General features: G+C 39.1%; 1 protein-coding gene across 2 annotated transcripts in view; it reads right to left on the bottom strand.

Annotated features, from left to right (window-relative positions):
• The window catches only part of RFC1 (replication factor C subunit 1), a 75,700-nt gene extending 53,971 nt beyond the window's left edge, over window positions 1-21,729 (bottom strand). For both annotated transcript variants that reach the window (XM_032853226.1, XM_032853236.1), the window contains exons 1-2: window positions 21,584-21,729; window positions 5,697-5,825 (exon numbers count right to left, since the gene is read on the bottom strand). In XM_032853226.1, coding sequence (XP_032709117.1) covers window positions 5,697-5,825; window positions 21,584-21,586 — 132 coding nt within the window. In that variant the 5' untranslated portion in view covers window positions 21,587-21,729. The remainder of the gene's footprint in view (window positions 1-5,696; window positions 5,826-21,583) is intronic.
• Window positions 21,730-22,194: the final 465 nt, after the last annotated feature.

Raw genomic sequence — 22,194 nt, 5'->3', positions numbered from 1 at the left:
CTGAAGAGAACAAAAGACTAACCCTCTCCCAAGTAAGAGAATTCCTCCTTCCTGCCTGCCTTCAACCTAGGACATCAACTATTCCTGAGTCTCAAGCCTACTACTCTTGGCAAGCAGGCTTGAGCCTGTAATCACACTACTGGCTCTCCTAGTTCATAGGACTTCAGACTCACACTTAAACTATACCATCAGCTATCGTTAAGTCTCCAGCTTGTCCAGCTGTAGGTCTAGGGAGGGACCTGTCAGCCCCCACAATCACATTCATGAATTCTTAAAAATAAATCTCTTTTGAGATTCTCTTTCTTTGGAGAATCCTAATACAGATTTTGTTACCATGAAATGGAGTGGTGCAGTAAAAAATACCTAAAATATGGGAATGGCTTTGGAACTGGGTTATGATGAAGGCTGGAAAAGTTTTTGATGTGTGTGCTTAAAAAAAAAAAAGCCTAGGACTTCTGGTCTAAGATGGCAATGAACTCACCTCCACAGGACACACCAAATCTATACCTATTTATAGAGCAATTCCTCCTGAAGAACTGAGGGCTGATGGAACAGCCTCTGCACAACAAAAAATAGAGAGATCACATGGAGAATGGCAAGAGAAACAGAGACAGGGTAACAAAAGGAACCCCCACCCATCACTGTGAACTGCATTAGGCACGGATAGTACTGAGAAACCATAAGCAGACTCGTCTTCCTGGGGTAGAGAAAAAAGGTTGTGGTTTAAAAGAGTAACTAGATTATAAAAAATTCAGCCCCACATCTCCACCAAATGGTGGGGGAGCTGCTGAAACTCTCTCCAGGTTGAAGTGGCCAAGGTTTACATTCTCCCTCCACCCAGACAGCATGGACAGGAGTAGGGTCTTGTTGGCCTATCACCTCATAATCCCCCACCAGCCCTAGACACCTCACCCATGTGACCCTAGCACAACACACACTGCTGCATCCCTGATCAGTTCTCCATCCCCACACAGTGCTAGCTGTCTTGCCAATGTGACACAGGCACAAGGCACCCCAAAACACCACTTTGGCTCCAGACAACTTGCCAGGCCAACCCCACTGCAGAGTTCCTCAAGAACACACCCAATTTGGCTCCAGATGACTCACCAAGGTACCCACTACGTGCAGTGCCTAGAGACCACCCAGTCCATTCCTGGTTTGGATCCAGACAACTGACCAGGGCACCCCTGCACAGAGCACCCCAGCACACCTCAACTTGCATACACTTCAGCGTCAGCTGTGCTCAGCACAGAGAACCCTGAGACTGCCCTGGGCCATGCCATTTCAGATTCGACTGTCCTACCAGGGCACCCTGTGCACAAAGACCCCCGGGGACCACTCAGCTTGCATCTACTTCATTTCAGCAGTCTTCCAGGGCACCCTCTATGCAGAGAGCCCTAGGACCACCCCAATCCACATCCACTACAGCTCAGGCCATTCCACTAGGGCACTCCAGCACAAAATGCCTCAGAACCACCAGCTACAACTTTAGCCAACCAGCCAAAGTCGCCAGGCATATGCAGCTACACATGGGATGACCATACACACGATCATTCCTTCAAGTTTAGGAGAAATATCTGTTGCACCTAATTCACAGAAACAAGCACAGAAGGTCAAGCAAAATGAGAAGACAGAGGAATATGCTTCAAATGAAAGAACAAGACAAAACCGCAGGAAAAAAACTAAATGCAACAGAGATAACCAAGCTACCTGCCAAACATTTCAAACTAAAAAAAAAAAAAATTAATGATCACAGAGATGTTCACTAACTGGAGAAAAGAGTGGATGAGTTCAGTGAGAACTTCAACAAAGAGACAGAAAATATTAGAACAGATTGGCACTGAAGAATACAGTAAATGAAATGAAAAACACACTAGAGACAAGAACAGAAGATTAAAGAATGCAGAACAGATCAGCAATCTGGAAGACAGACTAACGGTAAGCACCCAAGCCATGGAGTGAAAAGAAAAAAGAATTTAAAAAAAAAAAAAAAGAGAACAGGAAGGATCTCTTGGAAAACATGCGAACAAAGCAAAGATTTGCATTATAGGGGTCTCAGAAGAAGCTGAGAGAGAGACAAACGGACAGAAAAGTTATTGAGGAAATATCTGCTGAAAATTTCCCTCACCTGGAGAAGAAAATGGATATCCAGATTCAGGAAGCACAGAGAGTTCCAAACAAAATGAACCGAAGGAGCTCCATACCATAACAGTAATAAGTAAAATGTCAAAGATCAAAGATAAAGAATTTTAAAAGCAGCAAGAGAGAAGCTAATAATTACCTACAAGGGAAATTCCATAAGGCAATCAGATGATTTTTCAGCAGAAACTATTATGCACACCAGAAAGGAGAAGCATGATATATTCAAAGTGCTGAAAGGAAAAAAGCTACAAACAAGAATACTCTACCCAGCAAGATTATCATTCAGAATCGGAGAGATAAAGAGCTTCCCAGATAAACAAAAATTAAAGTATTTCATCACCACTAAACCAGCCTTAAAAGAAATGTTAAAGAGCTTCTTTAAGTGGATAAAAAAGGCTGCAATTAGGAGAAAATTATGAAAAGAAAAAAAATGTCATTAAAAGCAAGCACAGTAAAGGTAGTAGAGCAATTACTTACAAAGCTATTAAAAAGGTTAAATGACAAAAGTAGTAAAACCAACTATATTTTAAAAAGTTAGTTAAGTCAGGGATGCCTGGGTAGCTCAGTTGTTAAGCATCTGCCTTCAAGCTCAGGTCATGATCCCAGGGTCCCAGGATCAAGTCCCACATCAGGCTCTGCTCAATGGGGAGCTTGCTTCTCCCTCTGCCTGCTCTGCCTGCTGCTCCCCCTGCTTGTGCTGACAAATAAATAAATAAAATCTTAAAAAAAAAAAAGTTAAGGGGACTCGCATAATAAAAAGATGTAAAACCTAACAACATATAGATAAAAGGCAGACAGAGGGGAGTAAAAATGAACTTCTCTTAGAATGTGTTCAATCTGAAGTGATCATCAATTTAATATAGATTATCATATACTTGGATGTTATACAGGAACCTAATGATAACCACAAGCCAAAAACCGTAACAGATACACAAAAAATAAAGAAAAGCACAACGCTGAAGAAACTTACTAGTCACAAGAAAAGAGAGCAAGAGAAGAAAGGGATAGAGAACTACAAAAACAACCAGAAATCAATTAACAAAAAAAGTACATACCTATTTACTCTAAATGTAAATAGCCTAATTCTCTAATCAAAAGACAAGGGATTAAAAAAAAAAAAAAGACAGGGAATGATAGAGTGGATAAAAAACAAGACCCGTCTATATGCTACCCACAAGAGACTCACATCAGACACATACAAACTGAAAATGAAGAGACAGAAACTAAAAAAAAAAAAAAATATCCAGGGTAGCAATACTTACATCAGACAAAATAGACTTTAAAACAAAGACTGCAACAAGAAACAAAAAATGGCATTACATAACAATAAAGGGATCAATCCAACAAGACGATGTAACAATTATAAATATTTACGCATCCAATGCTGAAGCACCTAAATACACAACACAAAGATTAAGAGATGTAAAGGAAGAAACTGACAGTAATACAAAAATACAGAACTTTAACACCCCAGTTCCATCAATGGATAGTTATCCAAGAAGAAAATCAATAAAGAAACAGTCAGAACAGATGGACTTAACAAATATATACAGAATATTCCATCCAAAAACAACAGAATACATATTCTTTCCAAGCGCATGTTGAACTTCATCCAAGATAGATAACATAGTAAGCCTCAAAATAAGTTTCAGTAAATTTAAGAAAACTATACTCCTATCAAGCATCTTTTCCAACTGCAATGGTATAAAACTAGAAATCAACTACAAGAAAAAAAACGGGGGAAAAAAAACCACAAACACATGGACTTTAAACAACATGCTACTAAACAACTGACGGGTTGATGATGAAATCAAAGAAGAAATTTAAAAATATATGTACTAGTACTGGAAGTCCTAGCCATAGCAACCAGTCAAGAAAAAGAAATAAAAGACATCCAAATCGGTAAAGAAATAGTCACTCTTTGCAAATGACATACTATTCATAGAAAACCCTGAAAACTCAGGGGACCTGGGTAGCTCAGTCAGTTAAGCATCTGCCTTTGGTTCGGAGCATGATCCTGGGGTCCTGGGATGGAGCCCCGCATCAAGCTCCCTGACTTTTAGCAAACTTTTTCTTGATGCCTCCTTTAAGCGAGGGAAACAAAAGCAAAAACAAAACTACTGAGACTACACTAAAATAAAAAGCTTTTGCACAGTAAAGGAAACCATCAAAGTGAAGAGGCGACCTACTGAGTGGAAGAAGATATTTGCAGATGATATATCCAATAAGGGGTTAATATCCAATGTATATAAAGAACTTCTACAACTCAACACCAAAAACCCCAAAATAATCTGATTAAAAATGGGCAAAGAACCCAAAAATGATCTTCAGATGGACACATGAAAAGATGCTCAACATCACTAATCATTAGGGCAAATCAAAACCACAATGAGATATCACATTATACCTGTCAGAATGGCTGGAATCAAAAAAATCCCAGAAAAGGAGAAAGAGAATGAGGCAGAAATTATTTGAAGAAATAATGGCAAAGAGTTCCCAAATTTGGTGAGATTTATAAATTTATAGATTCAAGAAGCTCAGAAGCCATAAACAGAATACACACAAGAAAAACAGACCCAGGCATACCACAGTCAAAACTAAAAACCAAAGATAAATTTCCTAAAGGCAGTATAAGGAAAACAATACATAATGTACAAAAGAAAACAATATGACTGCTAATATCTCTCCCAAAAAAAAGAGACCAAAAGACAATGGAACATCTTTAAAGTGCTGGGGGGTGGGGGGAGTGCCAATCCAAAATTCTATAACCAGCAAAAATATCCTCCAAGAATGAAGAAAAAATATATTATTAAATAAACAAAAACTTACAAAAATTTGTTACCAAAAGATCTATGCTACAAGAAATGATAAAGAAAATTCTTCAGGTTTAAAAACAATGATATGACATAAAAATTCAGAAATTCTTATCTTCAATAAGAAATGAAAAGCACCAGAAATGGCAAATATGTGGGTAAACATAAAAAGATCGATTTTTTCCTTTTAATTTCTTTAAAATATGTCTGTTTAGAGCAAAAATTATTACACTGAATGTGCAGTACTAACAAATATAGCTATAATACATATGACAACTAAAATATAAAAGATGAAGTGGTGATAAACAGATCTGTAGAGTTGCAAATTCTTACATTTTACACGAAGTGGAATAACAACTCAGACACACTACTGTAGCCATTGTCTGCTTTCTATAGTGACATTGTATCTTAACTTCTCTGAGGCCCAAAGAAGACAGAGAAAAGAATAAAGCTTTCCTTCAAAACCTTCCTTTACCAGAAGTCTAGCACCTTTCATTTGAGACCCACGTCTCTAAGAACAAACTGCTCAAAAAATGTAGTTTCAACAACTAAAAAAGGTTCCATCTCTACTTCAGAAAAACAAGCAAAGAATACAGTCAGCTATATTAATTAGAAATACACTTTTCTTCTTCCTCTGCAAGGTGAGTTGAAATCTGTATTTACCTCAGGCTCCCAACATATCAAGTCTAGGAACTGAATTTCACTTTTTATACAATTCAATATTGTATTTAGAAAACTGACCTTGATTTCCTTTATTCCCTTCTTTGCTTTTAAAGTTTCTTCAGCAGACTTTGTTTTCTCATTCTTCTTTACTGTTTCAGTTACAGGTTTCTTTCCACTTGGTATAACCCCAAAGAATTTCCGAATATCCTAAAAGCAGAAAGAACATGTGTAAATAAACATTAACTGCACAAAATGTGAATTTCAACTACAAAAAGGGACAGCTCTACATACACACTGGTTTGCTTTCAATAATTTCTTCATAATCAGATAGTTCCACATGTGCAACAGCATTCATTTCACATGCAAAAGTTAACTGATAAAAATTACCTGAGTTAAAAATAATTTGCCTAATGAAAAATAATATTAATTCTCAGAATTTGGCCAAAAACAAGACAAAAATAAGCAAGTGACATTTTTCTTACAACAACACAATTACTAAAGAGGCAAGTAACAAGCAATAAATGCTCAGAGTCCTAAACAAACAGGGAGTGGAGAAGAAACCCATCTTCTAGGTGCCTCTTAGCGTATGGAAAACGCCTTTTAAAGGGACATTAGAGCATGCATCTCACATGCAAATGCTCTGGGCACTCCAGGCAGAGTGTGGGAGAAGACAAATGTTGAAGAGTAATCCTTGCGCATGGGATTTATACTCCAATTTCAGAGAAAGATAACTCTCACAACCCTGATCATTTATGACCTTAAGAACTAAGGTCATAAATTATTTTTCTTTATATAATTTTCCCAAATTCTGAAAAAAATATTTTGATGTCTGTTACAATGTTCTCTTTAATTGCTCTATCCCGTTATACTGCTAAAATAAAATTTAAATAAAATTTAATCATAACGAAACATTTACAATGTAATTTACAATTTAAATCACTCTTTTATATTTTGTATACATATCCTTCCCTACTTTTGATTTTAGCTTTGAAGAAAGTATAGTGTAAAGAATGGGCATAGAACTTAGAAAGCCTCAGTATGAATCTCTGCTGTAGGGACTTTTATGTATGACCTTGGGCAGGTTACTTTAATCTGTTTTCCCATCAGGAAAGCGGAACTAATACTACGTATGCTTTATGAGAATTAACTAATTTTGGCTAAGTAGAAAGCTTCCCTTCCCCTCATTTATGAACTATTATTCCTTCACATCACTGACACATCTCTATTTTCAATTATCTCTGCTCCCAGGCAAGGGTATAATGAACACAAAAAAATGAAATCTGAGTAAGGATCTGAATTCCTCAGAATAGGGTTCAAGAGCCAGGTGTTCTGCCCTTCCTATCCTTAATGTTTATAGTCCTGAGTTTTCTATCATTTTTACCTGTTCCAACCTACCTCTTTATTACAGTAAGGAAAATGTCTATTAAAAGTACTTTGTGAAGTATAAGAAAGTTAACATTTCCTAGATGCTGGCAGTAAATGTCATACTCTTAAAATGTCAAAAATCCCAAATAAGTGTGTTATACACACATGCATGCGCACACACACAAATATTTTTGTGTCTAAGCAAATAAACAAAGCAGAGGGGCACCTGGGTGGCTCAGTGGGTTAAAGCCTCTGCCTTCGGCTCAGGTCATGATCTCAGGGGCCTGGGATCGAGCCCCGCATCGGGCTCTCTGCTCAGCGGGGAGCCTGCTTCCTCCTCTCTCTGCCTGCCTCTCTGCCTACTTGTGATCTCTCTCTCTGTCAAATAAATAAATAAAATCTTAAAAAATAAAAAATAAAAAAATAAACAAAGCAGATAAATGAGGTATACAGACACCTTAAACTGTTTTTGTGTTGGTTGTTTTTTTTTTAAGATTTTACTTATTTGACAGAGAGAGACTCAGCGAGAGAGGGAACAAAGCAGGGGGAGTGGGAGAAACAGAGAGAGAAGCAGGCTCCCCGCTGAGATGCGGGGCTCAATCCCAGGGCCCTGGGATCATGGCCTGAGCTGAAGCAGACAATCAACGACTGAGCCACCCAGGCTCCCCTTAAGTTTTTTTTCTTTTAATACGATTATAGACTTTCCTGGTTTTATGTTGTCTTTTATAAATTTCTTAGTATACAAAAGTCATAAACCCATCCTAATAAAATCTAAGTCTAAAAAGTACTGTTTACGAAATGGATACCTCAGCTATGAAACTAAGACATTTGTGTCAGGTGCTAAAGAAAGATGGACCATAAAGAAAGCCACAGCCTTCCGTATAATTTGCAAAAAATTGGGTTTGAGGTTGGCAACCACTTATTTTACTGCTTCTGGAGGAAATGAAAGTTTCACATTGGAGTTTCACTTTTCAAATTACCAAATGATTCTTCATTCAAACAGTGATGACCGCTCGCACACGCACACGGCACAGCACATGCACCATGGAAATACCAAAACTGAGGGTTAATAATCAGGTTAAAGTCAGTGCTGATTTTCAATCTGTATTAGGACAACAAATACTTAAAACCGCACAAAGAAAACAAAACAATTTAGGAAACGGAATGGTTGGTTATATTGAGGGTCTCTGATTTCTGTCTGTTCCATACTGCCACTCCTCAGCACTGTTACCTTTCCTTCCCAAGTAATCCCTTCTATTCACATCCCCTTTCTCCTGCTTTATTTTTGTTACAGATTTATTTATTTATTTGAGAGACAGACACAGAGGTGGGGGGTGGGGTGCAGACTCCATGCTAAGGGCAGAGCCCCAAGTGGACCTCAACCTCACAACCCTGAGATCACGACCTGAGCCAAACCAAGAGTCAGATGCTTAACCAACTGTGCCACCCAGGCAGCTCTCCTTTCCTTTATGCTACCCTACTCTCTCACTCCCCACACTCTTATACTCTGACAGCAGCAGAACAGTTAAATTACAGCATGATCTAACTCAACATACATTAAAAATCTAAACTTTTGGAAAAGCATTTTCATCACAATGAAAGCCAGTCTATTCCACCTTTCTAGAATTATCTCCAGTGTGAGCAGCCATCATGTATATAAATATCTAAAGGTCACTAATCTGGCCTCAATTTAGAGAGTGACTTCACCTTACTCCGTAACATTCCCTGTCTAGTATCCCCAGTTTTCAAAGATTTCATGAAATGAAATCATGAATCTAGTGGCTAATCATACTCCCAAACAATGGATCTAAACACCACTTTTCCCTGCAGAGAATAATTCTTGCTCTGTGTATGAGTAGAAAAAAGAATAATTTTTTTAAATTTTTTTAAAGATTTTATTTATTTATTTAACAGAGAGAGAGATCACAAGTAGGCAGAGAGGCAGGCAGAGAGAGGGGGAAGCAGGATCCCTGCTGAGCAGAGAGCCCGATGCGGAGCTCGATCCCAGGCCCCTGAGATCATGACCTGAACCAAAGGCAGAGGCCCAACCCAATGAGCCACCCAGGCACCCCAGGAATAGATTTTTAAACTTACTTTTATAATCTTGGCAAAGGGATAGCCTAAGCAGAGCATCAAGGCAAGAAACCATCCATAAAGATCTGACTACACAAAAATAAAAGATGACATAAGCAAAAGTTAAAATACAAAGACCTAACTTGAAAAGATCTACAACACGTGTTATATATAGAAGGGTTCCTACAAATCAATAAAATATAGCTGAGTAGAAAGGTGAAAAACTACTAAAGCAAATTATTTTTTAAAAGATTTTATTTAGTTGAGGAAGAGAAAGCACAAGCAGGGGGGAGCCACAGACAGAGAGGGAAAGGGAGAAGCAGGCTCCCTGCCGAGCAGGGAGCACAAAGCAGATGCAGAAATCAATCCCAGGACCCTGAGATCATGACCTGAGCAGAAGGCACACACTTAACTGACTGAGCCACCCAGGAACCCAAACAAATTATTTTTAAAATGCATATAATCAAAAAATAATAAGAGATGTTCAACTTCACAAATAATAAACAGATAAACTGGGGTGCCTGGGGAGCTCAGTCAGTTAAGTGGCTGCCTTCAGCTCAGATCATGATCCCAGAGTCCTGGGATCAAACCCCACATCAGACTCTCCACTCACCAGTGAGTCTGCTTCTCCCTCTCCCTCTGAGATCTCTCTTGTTTTTGCTCTCTTTCAAATGAATAAATAAATAAAATCATTAAAAATAAATAAGTAAACAGATAAGCTGAAACTGGATTATTTTTCTCTAAATGTTGAAAGACTGATGATGCCCAGATTTGTCAAAGATATAGGGAAACAGACACTCACACACTACACCGCCCTAAAAGCAAAAACTGGCACACCAGAAGACAAAAACCATTCCGAAGGACAATCAGCAATACTTATCAAAATTTTAAATATGCATACCCATTGTCCCAGGAATTCTATCTCTAAAAGGAATGATAAAAGAAAATAACACTGTTTTTATTTGGGGAAACAGAAAAAAAGTAGTAATTAATTATTATTTTCTTCTACAACAGTTATTAGCTGAACAAAAAGGTAAGTTCAAATAAAGCAAAAATTTAGGCAAAAGTCATATCAAAACTAAAACAAATTTTAGCACATAGCTAATAAAAACAAGTAGTTTTTCATGCTTTTACTTCCAGCTACTGGACATAGATTTATCTCTTTGGATGACTCTATGAGGTATGTAGGGCAAACAGAATCTCTCCATTTTACAGATGAGTAAGTAGAATTAAGTCAAACACAGGCTTTCTCTCAGTTTTACCATGTACTAGCGGTCACTTGGGATGAATTACTTCTCTGCCCCTTAGATTCCTCATGGTACCACTTGCCTCATAAAATTCCTGTGAGGATTAAGATGGTACTTCAAAAACCTCCACAATGGAACCTGGTCCTCTGACTCCAAATCTCTTTCACAGTTTTCCACTTGACCATGACTGTCCCTTCATAGTTTCCCTATATCTCTAAGAATCTATGCAAAAGCAGCCATACCCTACAATCAAGCAGTATGGCCTTTCCCTTCTCATTCCTGATAATTCGTATGCTTACATGCAGGCATTATGCCAGATACTTAGAACACAAACAGAAAAAGGCGCTCATGAAGCTACCTGAGATACAAATTAGTATATAAAGAATTCGATCCAAAACAGTGCTAAGACAGAGCTTACCACTAAGGTGCACTGCGAGCACCTAACAGAGAGGGCCTTCGGAGCAGCTGCCTAAAAGAAGCCACACCTGAACTGAGTCCCAAAATGATTAGCAGGGGATATTTTTAAGTAACCTCCACCTCCAAGATGGGGCTCCAGCTCATGACCCTGAGACCGAGAGTCACAAGCTCCACCAACTGAGCCAGGCGCCCCAGGAGAAACTTCCACAGTCTTATAAATCTGAGCTTGAAGGTACTGCTGTTTAGTTCCATATGGCAAATTTGTTTATCTCACCACTCTACGTCAAGTACAGGGCCAACACCAGAGACAAGTAGATGCTTCATTAATATTGGCTGACCGCAGGGGGCACCTGGTTGGCTCATTCAGTGAAGCATGCATCTCTTGATTGCAGGGTTGTGAGTCTGAGCCCCATAATGGGTGTGGAGATTACTTAAAAATAAAACCTTAGAAAAAAAAAAATCAGCTGAACACATGTGTAGTTATTTCTAAGGTCACGGGCCTTCACACCTGGGCTCCAAAAGAGATGCTCTTGATTACCTAAAATGAAACTCATGGTAGATTTATTTTTAAAGATTGAGTATTAAAATAATCTTTAATTGACATTAATTTGACGCTGTGAATTTACCTATTGCTTTTGGCTTTAAGAAATTTTAAGTGGAGGGGCACCTGGGTAGCTCAGTCAGTTGGGCATCCACCTTCGGCTCATGTCATGATCCCGGGCTCCTGGGATCCAGTCTCACCTTAGGCTCCCTATTCAGCCAAGGAGTCTGCTTCTCCCTCTCCCTCTGCAGCTCCCCCCCCCGCTCATGTGCACATGCTCGCTCGCTCTTTTTCAAAAAACAAATAAAATCTTAAAAAAAAAAAAAAAAAAAGAATTTAAGTGGGTGTTAAATTAACACTTATTGTATATTATTTCTGAAGTAAATTATTAAAGTTGGCCTTTCAGGCGCACCTGGCTGGCTCAGTCAGTGAAACATGGGATTCTTGATCTTGGAATTTTGAGTTCAAGCTCCATGCTGGGTACAGAGATTACTTAAAAAATAAAATCTTTAAAAAAAAATAAAAATAAAGTTGACTTCTATAAACTGACACTTGTAGTATGGTACTCTCTTGTCATAATATTGTGGCTACTAAAAAAAAAAAAGTACTTTCACTTTTAGTACAGTATTTCCTCTTCTTCCAATCTGCTTTGAGCCAAACGAGTTACCTTTCAGAAATCACACGTATTGGGATGCCTGGGTGACTCAAGTCAGTTAAGTGGCTGCCTTTGGCTCAAGTCACAATCCCAGGATCCTGGGATCGAGTCCGGCATCAGGCTCCTTGCTCAGCAGGAAGCCTGTTTCTCTCTCTGCCTCTGCCTGCCACTCTGCCTGCTTGTGCTCTCTCTCTCTGGCAAATAAATAAATAAAATCTTTAAAAAAAAAAATCATATGCATCTCTACATATAATTGATGTTAATGATACAGCCAAGTCTGGCACAGGACTCAAGAAATTTCCTGAGTAAGATACCAGTGAGTAAAAAAAAAAGTATGGCCTGAAAAAATTTTTTTAAATAATAACAGGTTTGGGGCGCCTGGGTGGCTCAGTGGGTTAAAGCCTCTGCCTTCGACTCAGGTCATGATCCCAGGGTCCTGGGATCGAGCCCCACATCGGACTCTCTGCTCGGCGGGGACCCTGCTTCCCTCTCTCTCCCTGCCTGCCTCTCTGCCTACTTGTGATCTCTGCCAAATAAATAAATAAAGTCTTTAAAATAAATAAATAAATAAATAAATAATAACAGGTTCTACCCAGGAAGAATTTTAATAACCTGCATCACCTTCCTTCCTTCCTTTTTTCATTCATTCATTCACTCATTCATTCATTCATTCATTCTTTCAACAAATACTCATTAAAAGCCTTCCATGAGCCAAGAACTATTCTTGGTGTCTGGAATAAACGAAACAGACAAAAGTCTCTGTTCTTGTGGAACTTTCATTCTACTGTTTGCTCTGGGTCTTTCTGTCTTTGGGCGGGGTGTGGGGGGTGAAATGTAACACAGGAAACGGCAGAAAAAATAAAGCACAGAAAGGGAATAGAAATGGAGAACATCTGATTAGAGGAAACATCTGCCTCTCCTACTTGCTCTGGAATCAACTTAGTTTACCCAAGAGGTCGCTTGCTCCCAAGACAGTGAAAAAACACATTTCCATTCTTAGCTGTGTTGAGGAAGATGTATAAAATTCTGAAGCCATAGTATGTGTTTTATATAAGCCTAAGACTACTTGTACTGCAAGGAGCACTGGGTGCAGTGCATAAACAATGAATGTTGGAACACTGAAAAAAAGAATTAAATTAAATTAAATATATATATATATATATATATATACACAAAATAGTAAAAAAAAAAAAATACTGTATCACAAAATATTTTCAAATATACCTGATCCAAAAATACTAACACTGTCAAAATTAAACAGAAAATGGAAATTAATAATTTGGGTTTTTTAAAGATTAAGGTCTTCAAATGTGCGTAATTGAGATAACTGAAACAGATGAATATACAAGAATGTGGTGTACACACACACACACACAGGAATATCACTCCGCCATGAAAACAAATGACAGATTTGTCATTTGTGACAACATGGATGGACCTGGAGAGTGTCATATTAAGTGAAATAAGTCAGACAGAAAGACCAATACGTAATTTCACTTATATGTGGCATATTACAAAAAAAAAAAAAAAAAAAAAAAAAGCCTAAAAAGACCATAAACACAGAGAATTGGTGATTGCCAGAAGGGAGAGGGTTCGGGGGATGGCTGAAGGAAAGTGGGAGATACTGGCTTCCAGTTATGGAAGAATGAATAAGTCACAGCGATGAAAGGTACAGCATAGAGAATATAGTCAATGGTATTGTAATAGTGTTTTATGGTGACATACAATGGCTACCACACTTGTGAGCACAGCATAAAGTACAGAGTTGTCAATCCACTATGTCGCATGCCTGAAACAAATGTAACAATGTGTGTCAACTATACTTCCATTTTTAAAATACATATTTTTTTTAAAAAGGAAAACAGACCTATCACATAATAAATACTGTATTTCTCTAGGCTATATTATACATTGTCATTAAATGTTCAATAAATTAGATACAAAGTAGAAAGGGCTAGAGATGTCTGGATACCAGTAAATTTTATTCTAGTTGACTTCTCTTTTATTAGATACACAAAGTTTATTTGTACTTCTTAATTCACCAAATACTTATGAAAATGTACCATGTGCCAGGCACCAATACTATCCTTGTGGCCCCAATCCTTACAGAACTTACATGCTAGTATAAGAAGCTGTCAGTAACAAGTTGACTATCAATATCTAAAATATATGCCAAGGAAACATTAAACATACGAGGGTTTTTTTAATGCTTTTGTGGATCTGACAAAAGCTATGAATATTAAAAAAAAAAGCTATGAATATTTTCCATAGAAATATGCAAAAACACACTATAATACAAAAATACGTAAGGTCTTTACATTCCCGGCACAGAGCTCCTAAAACTCTTGGAATTTCCTAAGTGACAGGAGCATCCTGTTATTTACAATCCGCCCTCTGGATCACATCTAAATTTATGCTAATGAGGCAAATGAGAATGGGGACTGGTCACTAGAAAGGCCGAGAATGGGAACTCTCCACACCATCCTTAGGTGTACAGGGAGAAGAGGAAGGTTTGAAGACTGGGTTATAAAAACTCATGAACAAGCAAGGTTTGATGTTCAAAGAGCTTCTGGGTTGGTGAACATATCGAGTTGCTGGGAGGGCGGTGTACCCAAACATGGCACAGAAGCTCTGTGTCCCCCAACCTCCCATATCTTGCCCTGTGGATCTTTTCCATCCATTTGGCTGTTCCTGAATTGTGTCCTTATGAAAAACTGGTAAATATTAAGTAAAGTGTTTTTCAAGTTCTGAGCCATCCTAGCAAATTATCAAACCTGAGGAGCAGGTCTTGAACAGCCAATCTAGAGCTAGTCCATCAGTATAGGTGGCTCACGACTTGCACTTGGCTTCTGAAGTGGAAGCAGTCAATGGGATGGAGCCCCTTAACTTGTGCAGTCTGCACTAACTCTGAACAGTTTCAGAACTGAACTGAATTGTAGGATATCCAGTTGGTGTCAACAGAACTAGAGAACTGACTGGTGTCAGAAAACATCCCCCCCCCACCAAACCACACACACACACACACACATAAAACTGCACGTAATCTAAAATGCAGGGTTGGGGCACCTGGGTGGCTTAGTCAGCTGAGTGGTCAGCTCTTGATTTATGGCTGACTCTTGATTTTAGCTCAGGTCATGATCTCAGGATCCTGGGATCACGCCCTGCATCAGGCTTCAAACTCAGCGGGGAGTTTGCTTCAGGATTCTCTCTCCCTCTGCCCCCCCCACCTGCTCGATCACTCAATCGCTCCCTCTCTCTCAATAAATAAATAAATTCTTTTTTTTTTAATGCAGGGTTTTCACCGGAAACCTATTAATGGTTCCCCATGAACCTGAAATTAAAAACTTCTGATTCACATATACTATGCAAGCTAACACATCCATCTCAATCTCAGTACCACCTATATATACACTGAACCTTCTAAGTCTTGTGTCTCCATCCCTCCTCTAAGCTCCATATCCACATAGCCAATAGTCTACCAGATACGTCTCTGCCCAAATGCCCCAAAGATGCCTCCAATTCATAAACTCCAAAACCAAGCTCAAATTCCTCTGGGAGTTGCTTTTCTTCTTTCATTCCTCACCTCAATGCACAGCACCACCATTTGCCCAAAACAGAAAAAGGGACACTGTTTTTCCTCCTCAATCTGACTCTCCACCTATTCATCCCACCTACCCTATCTCCCAAATACTGCTGTCCCCTTCCCTCTATTTCTATTGCCAATGCCCAGATTCAAGGCTTCATTTATTTATTTAATAAACCCTTAAACAGGACTTGCTCTGTGCCAGGCAATAATTTAGGCACTTTAAAAATATTGACTCATTTAATCCTCATAACAACGCTATGACGTTTTTTAACTTCAAGTCACAGATGAAAAAACTGAGAATGCTAAAAAGGTGTTCTCTAGTAAAAGTTTTGACACTTATGATGTTCTTAAATGTAAGCAAAAAAAAGACTTCTTGCATTTTCTACCTTAAGGTGTAACTAACAATTCCACAAATCTATTAGAGAAAAGCATCATCTAGCAGGCAGCCCAAATGCTATTCTAATATACATAGTCAAGACAAAGTACCAAACTTTGCCAAGTACTCAAAAAACAAACCAAAAAAAAAAAAAATAATAATAATAATAAAAAAAATAAAAAATCATGCATTTATAGTCTTTTGCCTGTATCGAGAAGTTTCCAACTTGGTTGGTTATAAATCTATTAGTAGAAATGAAAAAAAAATTTTTTTGGCAATAAACATTCCTAAACCCACAGAAAAGTAAACTTTCATAATGACCTTTAGCTTTAAAAGGTCAAAGTACAGAAGCTGCTATATGGTTACTTTGAAGTATAACCAAAAACTTCTAAACTTATTTCCAGTGCTGATGAGCTCAACCAACAAACAAGTCATATTTGTCTATCAAAAATGCAAAAAGAGGGGCACCTGGGTGGCTCAGTGGTTTAAGCCTCTGCCTTTGGCTCAGGTCATGATCCCGGGGTCCTGGGATCAAGCCCCACATCGGGCTCTCTGCTCAGCAGGGAGCCTGTTTCCTTCCTCTCTCTCTGCCTGCCTCTCTGCCTGCTTGTGATCTCTATCAAATAAATAAATAAAAATCTTTAAAAAAAAAATGCAAAAAGAAAGCAAATTATGTCACTTTGTTCACTTATCTTTGGAGGGTACATGACTATGCAAAATAAGTCCTATAGGACTCTGTAGTTGTGAAAATATTATATCTTGACTTCACTTCTCTACTCTGAAAGTAACAAAGAAATATAAATATTCGATTAATATTTTTAAACCACCCACCAAATCCACAAACAGAAACTGGTTATCATTACAGAATGCACAAAATCTGTCCAAATGTAAGAATCTTTTATCCTGGGCACCTGGGTGGCTCAGTGGGTTAAGCCGCTGCCTTCGGCTCGGGTCATGATCTCAGGGTCCTGAGATCAAGTCCCGCATGGGGCTCTCTGCTCAGCAGGGAGCCTGCTTCCCTCTCTCTCTCTCTGCCTGCCTCTCTGCCTACTTGTGATCTCACTATGTCAAATAAATAAATAAAATCTTAAAAAAAAATCTTTTATCCTGAAAAACACTAAAATACAAAATTATATACCTGACTAATATACACAATGATTTAACTGGTAGCAACACAGCAGAAACAAATTATGAAATAAAGTATTTAAAACTACATGAAGGCCTTATACTTTGAAAATAAAGTTAGTGGTTAGGATGCTTTCCCCTGAGATCAGGAAAAAGACACAACAATTCCCATCACTTCTATTCAATCCTGTGGAGGTTCCAGCAAAAACATTTAGGAAAAAAAAAAGAGAGAGAGAGAGAGAGAGAGAGAAAAGGCACCTAGATTGGACAGGATAAAGTAAAGCTATCTCTATCTATAGATGAAATGATCTCATATAGAAAAAATCCTAAGGAATCCACTAAAAAACTATCAGAACTACTAAATGAGTTCAGCAAGATTGCAGGATACAAGACCAATATATAAAAGTCAGGGCGCCTGGGTGGCTCATTGGGTTAAAGCCTCTGCTTTCAGCTCAGGTCATGAACTCAGGGTCCTGGGATGGAGCCCCACATCGGGCTCTCTGCTCAGCAGGGAGCCTGCTTCCCTTCCTCTCTCTCTGCCTGCCTCTCTGCCTACTTGTGACCTGTCAAATAAATAAATAAAATCTTAAAAAAATATATATATATATATATGTATATATGTGTGTGTGTGTGTGTGTGTGTGTGTGTGTCAGTTGTATTTCCTCACTCTTCCAATGAATAATCCAAAACTGAAATTAAGAAAATTGTTTCATTTACTGTGTCATCAAAAAGAAAAAAATACTTGGAAATAAACTCAATAAAAGTGTAAAACCCATACTCTGAAAACTCTAAACATTATTTAAAGAAACTGAAGACCTAAACAAATGGAAAGATAGCCCATGTTCATGGATCAAAAGCCCTCCTACCGTTCAGATGGCAATACTTCCCAAGACGATCTACAGATTCAACATGATCACTGTCAAAATCCCATCTGGCTTCTTGCCAATTCTAAAATTCATGTGGAAATTCAAGGGACCCAGAACACAAAACAATCTTGAAAAATAACAAAGTTGAAGGACTAATACTTCCTGATTTCAAAACTTACAATAAAGCCAGGGTTGGAGGGTGGGGGAGGCACCTTGCCACAAAACTACAGTAATAAAGATGTATTACTGGCCTTAAGATAAATAGGGGAAAAAGAACAGAGAATCGGGGTTGGGGGGGGAGGGAACCCTCACACTTATAGTTAATTGATTTCTGACAAGGGATACAAGATAACTGAATGAGAAAAGAAGAGTCTACAACTGGTGCAGGAACAACTGAATATCCCCACGCAAAAGAATAAACTTGAACCCCCTACTTCATACCCTAAACAAAAATTAACTCAAAATGTCTCAAAGGTAAAAGTCTTAGGCATAAGTCCTCAAGACCTTGGATTAGGCAATGGTTTCTTAGATATAACACCAAAAACTCTGAGAAGTGATGACTGAAGCTTGAATGATGAGAAAAAGGTAGATATGCAAGGCAGGATCTGAACAAGGAGAGGAAACAGCAAGAACAAAAGCTGGGACAGAACCAGTATAATATACTCAAAAAAAAACACAAAAAACCCAGAAAGATAAGAGAGGTAGGTAGAGGCCTTAGAGGGCAACTACTAACTAGTATATATGGCAAAGGTACATTTTAATAGGGTGACAGCACTACTCTATGGGGAGCATTCAAATATGATTCACATATTCACAATGGGAAAGGTATCCCCTAGAATGGGGCATGAAGCAGCTCAGATGTATTTAGACTTGACAGCTCTTCAAACAGGCTGTCCTCTACGTCTCATAGGTCTTTATGCATACTTTCAATAAATTATACCAGCCATGAATTATGTATGCTTACATCTTTAAAATGGCAGCTCAGGTTTTATTCACATTTTGAGCAAATAATTAAAATTTTATAGCAATCCAAATTGTTTACCTGGTTTCTTTATTGATCTTTTTACTTTTAATTTTGTTTCAATTCCTTTAATAGACATTATGTTCACATGGTTCAAAATTCAAGAGTAAAAAGTCTCCCTCCCATCCTGCCTCTTCCTCCCATCTTGCCTTCCATCTTTGGAGGCAACAAATGTTATCAGTTAGCTCCCTGTGTATCCTTGCAGACTTCAAGCAAATATGTATATATTCTTTTCTCTCTTTCTCTACATAAAGTGAAACGTACTTTACATACTGTCCTATAACTTTGTTTTCACTGAATTATCTTGACATTTGTTTTATATTAAGGAAAAAAGTTTTCTCTTTTTTAATGCCTGCAGAGTATTCCATTTTGTGGATACAGTATTTTACTTCTGTTTAATAACTTCAATTAGAAAATATTTGAGAAAAATAAAATATAGCTCCCAAGGCAAAAGTTGTTAACATCTATGGAAGGGCTTCAGAAGATATGCAAATCCTCTTAAATGCTATGTACATGCCCATTTCTGTGGGCAGAAAATTTGCATACCACTCATCACATTATCGAAGATACCTGACCCAAAGAACTACTGTACTACAATATAACTTGTACACAGATGTTCAATAAACCTATGCTAAACAGAATTTTAGTCTGGGGTCTGGCTAAATTTTGTACTAGAGACAGAAAGACCAAATTAAATATCAATATAATCAAAAACTCTCATCTATTTTACAGAACCTCTTCCCTTTAACAAACAGCAAAACTGACCCATCTGACTTCTACTTCTTTTCCAAGAAGAGCTTTATTTTTCATCTGCATTGTGAACAACAGTACTAGGATAGAAAAGAATCAAAATTTAAAGTATCTGAGTGATCAAAAGTTGACTATACAAGACATTTTTCACCATAACTGACATCAGAGGCATCTAAGATGTCCCTTAAAACTATGTAACATTGGGGCGCCTGGGTGGCTCAGTGGGTTAAAGCCTCTGCCTTCGGCTCAGGTCATGATCCCAGTGTCCTGGGATCAAGCCCCGCATTGGGTTCTCTGCTCAGCAGGGAATTTACTTCCTCCTCTCTCTCTGCCTGCTTCTCTGCCTACTTGTGATCTCTGTCTGTCAAATAAATAAATAAAATCTTAAAAAAAAAAAAAAAAAAACTATGTAACATTCCACAGAGTCCCTCCTACGAAAACTAGATCATTGGTAGTCATATAGTAGTATGAAACCCCCACATGCCAGGTTCCGCAATAGCAGCTTTACCTATATTATCCTGTTTAATACTCAAGACAATCACTTAAGGCAACTATACTTCGCCCCTTCTTACAGTTAAGAAAAACACAGGCTTAAAAAAGTTAAAGTTAAGCTATTTATTTAAACCACATAAAAACCACCCCCACTTAACTACGAAATGGCAGAGCAAGGCTGAATCACTGCCTCACTCTTACCTTCAATCCTCCAGACCTCATCAACTTTCCACAATACCATACTGCCTTAAGTACAAAACGTAATTACCATTGTAGGGCAGTGTAATGTAGTGGTCAAGAATTCTAGTTCAACCCTTTATTGGTTGTATGACAAGCTGTTTAAACTCTAAAAGGCTCCTCTACCATCTGTAAAACTAGACTGCTATGAGGTTTAAATGAGAAAAGGTATATAAAACCAACAGCTCACATATTGGTATTTGGTACAAGGTAGCTATTATTTTATCCTTCTTTCAGAAAAAACACAAAGAAAAAACACAAATTGGTTTCCCAATTCGGCATAAAAATTTTCCCTCCAGAACGCTGGCATTGTGACAACTAAGCTAAAAAAAATAGCTTAAAAACCCTGCTTGATTATGATGTAGATTCTGGCTTAATGGAATATCATAAATTGTCCTTTAAATATTTCAAATACATACTTGTATCTATTGCCACACAAGCATGAGGGTCTGTTTGGATGGCTGCATAATCACTTCACTCTCAATTCACATGCTTTATGCAGAATTATACACAGATGCCTTTTTTAAAGATTATTTTTAACATCAGATGATAAGCGATGACAGCTGTCAAATATACTACATCTGTTTTTATCTCCTGTGTTTCTGGTGTGTGTGTGTGTGTGTGTGTGTGTGTGTCTTCCTGGTAAACCGTGCTATCCCTTTAACTTCTATGAACTCCTTTAAACAAAATAAAGCATCCTCCTTATACCCTCGGTCTCAAAACGGTTACGTGATGAGCTTTTCATGGCGCTACTAATGACGAAAGTTGAAGGCCTGAGACAACTTACTCCTAAGAAGGCAAAGTTCGTTACATTTTTCTCGGCCTTGAACCAAAGGTTGAAATCAATGCTCTAGGTAGGACGCAAACAGAGCTCTGGGGTAACGCCAAACAGGAAAACAACTTTACCGCTAAGCCCCCAAATCACATTCTTTACTCCCTTCCTTTCTCCCTTCCCCCCATGAGCGAAAAAATGTGAAACTCCTGCGCAGCACCAAAAGCCCTGCGCGCAGCCCGCAGCCCAGAGCTAAAACCCCGTGGTCCAAGGAAAGCCGTGCGACCGGTGCCGCATTGGGGGCCCCTTCTGTGCCTTTGCTCCTCTTGGGAGCCCCGCACCGCCATCCTCCCCCCACCCTCCACACCAAAAGTGCCGGTCCACACCCAGCCTGCAAACTCTCCCAAGCCCCCGAGCTGCACAGCCTCCCCCCCGGGCTCACCATCGCAGCCCACCGACTCAGGCGCGGGCGGGCAGGCCTGTCCGCTGGGGAATCCGTTACCGGGACTCGGGGTCCATTCGCGCCAACAACTTCTCCCGCGAAGTGGAAGGAGGTGGGGGCCCGCGGCGCCCGGTGATGACGTCAGAAGGCGCGCAGCTAAACTTGGGCCTCGGCCGTAGGCGGGAGGTGCGACGTCGGCCCAGGTGACGCCCCGCAGGCCCGGGGGCCGCGGGCATCGCTAGGAGCCGCGGAAACGTGGCCAGCGAGCCGCTTTCCTCTGTGAGTTTTTGGTGGGGGCGCTCAAGCGGAGGTTCCGTTACTCTGCCGAGGCGGGCCGACCGGCTTCCTCCGGTAACGCGAGTGGACGTTGCAGTGCCCTGAACTTATCTTTCAAGGGTTCTGACCACCGCCCCCCCGCCGCGGTGAAAATACACGTTCCAGATGTACGTTTCGCATCTTACATTATTTTTTTTCTCATGTTACTGTAAAATATCAATTGTTTCACAACAGTTTCACCAAAGAGCAGTTACCGTGGTGTAATGTTTGACCCGCCGTATTGGGGGTTTTTTTGCCTCCGAAGTGAAGACCCGCAGTTTGAAAACCAGGCTACT

The sequence above is a fragment of the Lontra canadensis genome, unplaced genomic scaffold (assembly GCF_010015895.1).
Source record: "Lontra canadensis isolate GAN:19392208 unplaced genomic scaffold, GSC_riverotter_1.0 scaffold1, whole genome shotgun sequence".
Taxonomy (NCBI): Eukaryota; Metazoa; Chordata; class Mammalia; order Carnivora; family Mustelidae; genus Lontra; species Lontra canadensis.
Note: the sequence above shows the minus strand (reverse complement) of the source record. Positions and strands in the feature narration are given on the sequence as shown.